The 8,258-nt window shown below is 52.9% G+C and overlaps 2 protein-coding genes across 3 annotated transcripts; one reads left to right on the top strand and one right to left on the bottom strand.

Annotated features, from left to right (window-relative positions):
* Positions 1–132: 132 nt before the first annotated feature.
* Positions 133–1,636, bottom strand: LOC124488521 (leucine-rich repeat-containing protein 52). Its single transcript, XM_047051159.1, has one exon. It carries the CDS (start codon positions 893–895, stop codon positions 200–202), a length of 696 nt encoding a protein of 231 aa, XP_046907115.1. The 5' UTR covers positions 896–1,636; the 3' UTR covers positions 133–199.
* A 3,217-nt stretch (positions 1,637–4,853) lies between these two features.
* echdc2 (enoyl CoA hydratase domain containing 2) lies at positions 4,854–8,146 on the top strand. 2 transcript variants are annotated; one of them, XM_047051144.1, is made up of 11 exons: positions 4,854–5,374; positions 5,816–5,883; positions 6,204–6,291; positions 6,442–6,528; positions 6,606–6,698; positions 6,952–7,008; positions 7,092–7,154; positions 7,384–7,508; positions 7,596–7,646; positions 7,756–7,803; positions 7,899–8,146. In XM_047051144.1, exons 1-11 carry the CDS (start codon positions 5,146–5,148, stop codon positions 7,974–7,976), a joined length of 987 nt encoding a protein of 328 aa, XP_046907100.1. In that variant the 5' UTR covers positions 4,854–5,145; the 3' UTR covers positions 7,977–8,146. The 2 variants fall into 2 exon arrangements, with proteins under 2 accessions (XP_046907100.1, XP_046907101.1); XM_047051145.1 differs by lacking the exon at positions 6,606–6,698 and having other exon boundaries at positions 4,855–5,374.
* Positions 8,147–8,258: the final 112 nt, after the last annotated feature.

Below are 8,258 nucleotides of genomic sequence, written 5' to 3'. Positions count from 1 at the left end.
CCTAATTTGTAAACGTATTTGGCTGAGTAGCTACCTTTGTTGTAGAACATTTGACTGCAGATTAACAGGTCGCAGATTCACCCCCCCCCCCCCCCCCGCTCCCCCTCCTTCTATACGTCAATTTGGATAAAAACGTCTGCTAAATCAATGCATGATTATAGTTTTTCGACAACATTTTAAGGAGTTCAAACCTTAATAACTAAAAAGTGCCGTGCTGACAGAGAGAGAGAGACCAGAGTTCCTCACCTTGGAACTTGAAGCCCTCGATCTGCACCCACAAGCAGAGGTCCTCCGTGTCACAGTCACAACGCCACGGGTTCCCGCTCAGCCCCAGGGAGCGGAGCGCGGGCAGTGCGATCAGCGTGCTGATGTTCAGTCCGGTCAGGTTGTTCCGGGACACATCCAGAACCTGCAGGGCCGTGTTCTCCGCGAACGCGTCCGGGTGGATCTCGGCCAGGCTCGGGTTATCCGTCAGCCGCAGCATCACCAGGGACGTCAAGGGCCCGAACGTCCGGTCCTCGATTAGAGCGAGTTTGTTATAGGAAAGGTCCAGGTAAGCCAGTTTCCGAAGATTCCCGAATGTGGACTCGGAGATCTCGGTGAGAGAGTTGTTGCTGCAGTCCAGGTACACCAAGTCAGACAGGTAGTTAAGCTGCAGCGCGGGAAGGTCTCCGATGCGGTTGTTGGAGATGATTAGCTGCCGCGTGGCCAGAGGAAGGTCGGTGGGGAAGCGCGTGAGATCCTGCCCGGCGCACTGAACCACGAGCTGGTCGTCACACACGCATCTGTCAGGGCAGCCGGCTGTCAGGGCCGGGGACGGAGCCACCCCCATCACAAACACCAAGAGAAACAGCAGACGGAGGGACTGTGCGCTGGGGCCGGGCAAGAGACACATGACGAGGCCACCCAGAGCGTCATGAACTCGGGCCGAGCAGGACCAGGACTCTCCGCCCCAGCCCGGACATCCTGCATGGGTACGCGGGAGTGGGAGTGTAGCTGAGCGGATACTCGGCTGAGCTGGCTCGCACTGCCTGGATCTCTGGGTGCTGTTTATATCCAGTCTTTCTCTCTCCCTCGCTCCCTCTCTCGTTCTCAAAAAGGACTATCGGTCACTCACTCGCACGCGCTCACTCGCGCCACGCACGTCGCCAAAAGACATTCGTTAATTTCGAAGGTGACCGAGAGACGTTTCTAATCGCGTGGCGAGTGAGAATCGTTTATGCTTACCAGATTTATATTTTTCCGGTTGAACAGACCACAGCGGATCACTTGCTGCACCAAATCGTCGCGTCGGTATTTCATTTCAGTGAGTTAGTCGTCAGGCAGACAGAATGTGTGGTTAATTTAGTTTACAAACAATAGACATGCGCAAATTCCAGGATGTAACCCCTCGAGAATAAACGTTCTAGCCCAAACACTAGTTTCCGTTCCGTTAACGACGATTCTAGATGTGTGGCCCGTGCCTCGTTCAAACGGCGGTTCCGTTAGAGAATTTGACTAAACGGCTTGCGTGCATCTCGCCTCTCAAGACAACTATGTGGATGTGAGCTCGAGCGCTTGGTCGCTTTAACTCTCTCTCCCCCTCTCGCTCTCTTTTCCCCCTCTCTCTTTCTTCCTCTGTCTCTCTCTCCCCCCTTTCTCTCTCTCTCTGTCTCTCTCACTCTCTCTCTCTCTCTCTCTCTCACACTCTCTCCCCTTTCTCTCTCTCGCTCTCGTTTCTCTTTCTCTGTAGCAATGATGCTGCTGTTGCTGCCTGTGTGCGTGTGTGTGCGCGTGCGCGCGCGCGTGCTCTGTCCAGAACCGTCACAGGAGCTGGGAGCCCTGTAGTGACGTAACCAGGTGGTGTCTGTGTCCGCCCAGACGCAGGTTAACTTCAGGTGCAGGACGGAGTCTGGTGACCACGCGCATCTGAGACGCTGCGGTCTGTCTCCTGATGCGCGCTCCTCCAGAAACAACTTTAGAATTGTATGTCAACTATATTATAGTTACCCTACCAGTCTGGCTACCTTTTTATTCCTGTTCCATACACATCAATACAATTAAAAATAATGCAAAGCAACCGTATGATGTCCGTGTGAGTGTGCAGTTACAGAACATAATGTTCTGTAATATTAATGTATAATTAGCTTATTAACTTTAAACTTTCATAACGTTTATACATAGATAGATAGATTGATAGATACATAGATAGATCCATAGATAGAACCTGACCATTCATGCCAATAAAGCATTTAGCATGTTAAAGGAATTAGAATTAGAATTTTGTTTCTACATTGTTTCATGGTTTGATTTTAAAGGTATAAAATTGTAGTGATATTTCCTGGGTGTCTAACATTAGAGTTGACCTAATTCCTGCAGGATAGGTCTCCTAGATCCTCTAATCAAATGCTTTAGTCTTCAGTCTCCGCTCTGAATCTTGTTCAGAAGCTACCGGAGGCTCAGGCTGTCTTAGACCTGATGTAACTCATGGAAGCGTTTCCTGGTGAGGTTGTGTCTCTTGTCCTGACATTTAGGCCTCTATTTCTCTCTCTCTCCGCACCTCGGTAACCATAAGGTGCGTATGTGTGTGTGTATGTGCGTATGAGTGTGTGTATGTGCGTATGAGTGTGTGTATGTGCGTATGAGTGTGTGCGCGAGTTAAAGATTACAAAGTACAACATGGAGGGGTGGTTTCACACAACAGCAGGCTAGCCCAGGCTCTCCTCAACAGCAGGCTAGCAGGCTAGCCCTGGCTCTCCTCAACAGCATGCTAGCAGGCTAGCCCTGGCTCTCCTCAACAGCAGGCTAGCAGGCTAGCCCTGGCTCTCCTCAACAGCATGCTAGCAGGCTAAGTCAAGCTCTCCTAAACAGCAGGCTAGCAGGCTAGCCCAGGCTCTCCTCAACAGCAGGCTAGCAGGCTAGGCCAGGCTCTCCTCAACAGCAGGCTAGCCCCAGGCTCTCCTCAACAGCAGGCTAGCAGGCTAGCCCTGGCTCTCCTCAACAGCAGGCTAGCTGGCTAGCCCTGGCTCCCCTCAACAGCAGGCTAGCAGGCTAGCCCAGGCTCTCCTCAACAGCAGGCTAGCCCTGGCTCCCCTCAACAGCAGGCTAGCAGGCTAGCCCAGGCTCTCCTCAACAGCAGGCTAGCAGGCTAGCCCTGGCTCCCCTCAACAGCAGGCTAGCCCAGGCTCTCCTCAACAGCAGGCTAGCAGGCTAGCCCTGGCTCCCCTCAACAGCAGGCTAGCAGGCTAGCCCAGGCTCTCCTCAACAGCAGGCTAGCCCTGGCTCTCCTCAACAGCAGGCTAGCAGACTAGCCCTGGCTTTCCCTCAACAGCAGGCTAGCAGGCTAGCCCAGGCTCTCCTCAACAGCAGGCTAGTAGGCTAGAGGCTCCTCTCTCCAGAGGTCGTGTGACTCACACTAATGTTGCATAATTCCTGTAGAAGGCAGCCATTCCTGGTGTTGACTAGTCCACCCACCACACACCACACACCAGCAGACCACACACCAGCAGACAAGCTACAGCCTGCAGAGGAGGCTCACAGAGAGGGCTGCCTGTCTGTCTGCTTGCCTGTCTGCAACTTGGTCTGCTTTTCTGCGTCTGTTTGTCTGTCTGTCAGCCTGTCTGTCAGCCTGTCTGTCTGTCAGCCTGCCTGTCTGTCTGTCGGTCAGCCTGTCTGTCTGTCAGCCTGCCTGCCTGCCTGCCTGTTTGTCTGTCTGCCTGTCTCACACCAGTGTATCGTTCATTCTGAGTTGAGTGTTTCTGGTTGCCCTGTATTGTGTGCCAGTAAAGTGAAGCAATTGGAATCATTAGTGTAACTTTCCTCTTGACTGCTTCCTGGAATGTGTGTGTGTGTGTGAGCATGTATGTGTGTGTGTGCGTGGTGCACAATGACAATGTGTATTATTTAACAGGGGTGTGTGTCGGTGTCAGCTGTCACTGGAGCCTGAGGCCTCTACTCCCTCCTTCCCTCCCTCCCTCTCTCTCTCTCTCTCTCTCTCTCTCTCTCTCTCTCTCTCTCTCTCTCTCTCTCTCTATCCCTCTCTCTCTCTTTCCCTCCCTCCCTCTCTCCTTCCCTCCCTCCCTCTCACTCTCTCGGTCTCTCTCTCTTGCTCTCTCTCTCTCTCCCTCTCTCTCTCCCCTCACTCCCCTCTCTCTCTCTTTGTCTTTCTCCCTCCATCTCTCCCTCCACAAACACACACTGGGTGACACCACTGTGGCTGTTTCCTCTGAGGTTTGTAAACAAACATGAAGCAGATGAGCCTAGACCAACTCTGTTCTGCTGACTGTGTGTGTGTGTGTGTGAGCAAACAAGCATTTGTTCATGAGCCAGCATGTGTGTGTGAGCCAGCATGTGTGTGTGTGTGTCTTTCTGTGTGTCACCATCTCATGGTCTGAGTGGAGAAAGGTCAGTGCAGAGCTGAGTGTGAGGTCAGGCAAGTCCTCCGTGACTCATGTCCAGCTGGTGCTCCCTGCCTGGGCCTGCCTCCCTACTTCGGCCCCTGGTCTGGCAGGCCTGAGGGCCGCAGCAGGCCTAGCCGCGGCCCAGACAGGGGGAAAAGGACGGTGGGGGGATTTAGTGGGAATCCTCTACCCTCTGTAAACTATTAATTTGTCCCATCCACCAACAACCTACCAATGACCACACACACACACACTTGCACACACCAAGTGTTCCCTGATGTTGGGTTCCAGGACCCTGTGTGTGTGGTGCTGATTCTGTTGACATGTTGAATAATGCACGGTCAGACTAGGCTGCACGCACACGGAAACTACACGTCACTGTCTGTCTGGCTGGACAGAGGGGGAGAAAAGAGAGAGAGAGTTATAACCTCCTTGATGACACCAGGCAGCACTAGTGGGCGCGCCCCTGCATACATTTTGCGTGCGTGCTGTTGTACACATTTCCCGGTGATTACCGCTAGGGTCCTTCGTCCTCGAGTCCTCACCCCTCCTGTCCTCAGTTCCCGAGTAAGAAACGATCTCACGGGAAAGGGGATTTGGTGAACGACAAATGGTAAATTTTATGAAAGTGAGTTTGCCTTTTTGTTTGATTTTGTACTTTGGAAAGTTCGAGTTTTCACAACCGGGAGCACATTTCCGGTAGTTTTTATTACTCAGGCTCGAGTCGCGAGAACTTCCTCGTTCAGCAACACCGACACGGAGCAGCATGTTGACGCTACGCAGCCTGGCGGCTCACCTGTCGCTGATACCTGCCTCAGGTAACATGATCATGCACCGTCTCAGTATCCCAGGTGTGATACACCAGCCTGGCGTTACATCGCTGTTCGGGAGCAAAGGTCCTTTGCCGGGACCAGCAGTCACGCTCTCCCGTCAGTTACACAGACAGACGCCGGATGTGGAGGTGGATTTACTGCAGTTGGACGGGGAAGACTCCGGTAAGACGGTTCATAACTGCACGCTCTATTATCATCCGGTGTGTTTGTCAGAGATGGGAATCTACTGACGTAGATTTGTCTGGTTTTTATAAACATGAGTATCTTTACTTCCACTTGAGTGAAAGATGTGTGTGCTTTTGCCATCTCTGGTGTTTGTGTGTCAGATTGATGTGTAAATGGCAGCTTTAAGCATGATTTGAGTTAAGATCTCCATAAAGGTAGCTAATCAGACAAGCGTTAGAAACACACACACACAACCCACACTTCCTCTAAAGCCCTACTTTTCTCAGCAGCCATACAGATTACTCTTCCTGTCAGTCTCTCCCTCCCTCTCCTCTTCTCATCTCTCTCTCTATGCTCCCCTCTCCTCTCGTCCTCTCATCTCTCTCCATGCTCTCCTCTCCTCCCCCTCTCCTCCCTCACTCCTCTCCTCTGGTGCAGGTATAGCTGAAGTGTTGATGTGTCGGCAGAAAGCCAGGAACGCTCTAGGGAACGTGTTTGTGTCTCAGGTGAGCACACACACACCCACCCCCCCATACCCACCCCCACACACACACACACACACACAGACACACACACACACACACACACACACACACACACACACAGACACACACACACACACACACACACACACACACACAGACACACACACACACACACACACACACACACACACACACACACACACACACACACACACACACACACACACACACACACACACACACAGACACACACACACACACACACACACAGACACACACACACAGACACACACACACACACACACACACACACACAGAGTGCTGAGGTGTGTGTGCTCCAGATGAGGGAGATAGTGGCGTGCGTGTCCCGTGATGCGGCTGTCCGTGTGCTGCTCTTCAGAAGTCTGCTTCCAGGCGTGTTCTGTGCAGGTGTGTTCACGGCATCACACAAAGCCTCAGTGGGGGGGGGGGGGGGGGGGGGGGGGGTTAGAGCATTACAAATTGTAGAAGTATATATGTTGGACTATCTGCAGGTGTGTGCGGCTGCATGATGGTTCTGTGTGTGTGTGTGTGTTGCAGGGGCAGATCTTAAGGAGAGAGCTCAGATGAACTACACCCAGTCTGACCTGTTTGTTCACAGCCTGCGCACACTGATGATGGAGATAGGTGAGGAGGAGTGTGTGTGTGTGTGTGGGTGTGTGATGGTGTGTGTGATGGTGTGTGTGTGTGTATCTCCCTGCCAGCCTTGTTGCCCATGCCGACCGTAGCAGCGCTGGATGGGGTGGCCTTGGGCGGGGGTCTGGAGCTGGCCCTGGCCTGTGACCTCCGCACCGCCGGTGAGCGACCCCTCACCTCTGACCCCCGGGCATCACAGAGACAGCTGTGTGATGTCACAGCTCATGGTGTTACCTAGACGACAGCAGAGCAGAGCTGGAGGCAGATTCATGTCTAGATAGAGGCAGACGTGAATCTGAACTTGATTGGTTAAATAAAACCAATAAACCCAGTGATTGGTTCTGGTGAGCAGTCTGTCAAATGACACTGCAGCTCCAACCTTCATCTGTCCTCTGGTGTGTGTGTGTGTTTCAGCCTACTCTGCACAGATGGGTCTGATTGAGACGACACGAGGGCTGCTCCCAGGAGCTGGTAAGAGCCGAGGTCACACACACGCAATCTGTGTTATACTGTGTGTGTGTGCCTCAGATGTAGTTTCCCCTCTTCTCCTACAGGGGGCAGTCAGCGCCTGCCGAGAGCTGTGGGTGTTGCTGTTGCCAAGGAGATGATCTTCACAGGTGATGAAGATACCTGGATGCTCGTACCCAGACCTTGATGTACCGGACCTCATGATAACCAGTTACCCCCCTCCCCTCCCCCTCCCCTCCCCTCCCCTCCCCTCCCCTCCCCTCCCCTCCCCTCCCCTCCCCTCCCCTCCCCTCCCCTCCCCCCCCCCCCCCCCCTCCCCTCCTCTCCCCTCCCCTCCCCTCCCCCCCCCCCTCCCCCCCCTCCCCTCCCCTTCCCCAGGTATGAGGGTAGGGGGCCAGAGAGCTGAGGAGCTGGGTCTGGTGAACCGGGCCGTGCCCCAGAACCCTGCTGGAGACGCAGCATACAGGGAGGCCGTCAGCCTGGCCCGGGAGATCCTACCCCAGGTACACACACTCACACACACACACACTCACACACACTCACTCACATCTGATCCCAGACAGACTCTCTCACCCCCCTCCTCTCTCCAGGCTCCCATCGCTGTGAGGATGGCCAAGGAGGCCATGAACAGAGGCATAGAGGTACGACGCCCCCCCCCACACACACACACACTGTCTCTGGCACATCCTTATGTGCCCTCCTGTTCTCCATGCTCCTGCGGGGTGTGTTTGATATGTGTGTGTCTCACAGGTGGACTCCACCTCGGGCATGGCTATAGAGAGGATGTGCTACGCCCAGGTAACACACCTAACATCTAACTCACTCGTGTGATTGGCTGTTAATAAAAACCAGCTAGCTCTAACTGCAGCTCCCCCCCCCCCCCCCTCCCCCAGGTCATACCGACTAGAGATAGACAGGAGGGCATGGCAGCGTTCATGGAGAAGAGACCCCCTCACTACACTGGAGAGTAGTATACACACACTATAACCACTGGAGAGTAACACACACACACTATAACTCAAATAGAAAAGTACACACTAAATACACACTCTGTCCACCCAGTCCAACTAAGGACATTTTGAAAAGTTTAAATAAACATTGTCAAATAAGAGTATCACTAATAAAATGTTTTTCACATAAATATCACTTGCAAAGAAGGTTGGTATATATTTAATGTGTGTTATATTCTGTAAATTGTTATATTCTGTATATTTGAATGTTTAAATGTAAGGTCACTGCTGCAGGACATGCTA

This window comes from Hypomesus transpacificus, unplaced genomic scaffold (assembly GCF_021917145.1).
Source record: "Hypomesus transpacificus isolate Combined female unplaced genomic scaffold, fHypTra1 scaffold_139, whole genome shotgun sequence".
Classification (NCBI taxonomy): domain Eukaryota; kingdom Metazoa; phylum Chordata; class Actinopteri; order Osmeriformes; family Osmeridae; genus Hypomesus; species Hypomesus transpacificus.
The sequence above is the reverse complement of the archived record's forward strand: the minus strand, read 5'-3'. Positions and strand labels throughout refer to the sequence as shown.

Excerpts from the sequence above, each read along its gene's own strand:
- LOC124488521 (XM_047051159.1), bottom strand. The coding sequence starts at position 895 with ATGTGTCTCTTGCCCGGCCCCAGCGCACAGTCCCTCCGTCTGCTGTTT.
- echdc2 (XM_047051144.1), top strand. The coding sequence starts at position 5,146 with ATGTTGACGCTACGCAGCCTGGCGGCTCACCTGTCGCTGATACCTGCC. Across the intron at positions 6,699-6,951 it reads CTGTGACCTCCGCACCGCCG|CCTACTCTGCACAGATGGGT; the intron begins GTGAGCGACCCC and ends TGTGTGTTTCAG. Across the intron at positions 7,509-7,595 it reads CCCGGGAGATCCTACCCCAG|GCTCCCATCGCTGTGAGGAT; the intron begins GTACACACACTC and ends TCCTCTCTCCAG.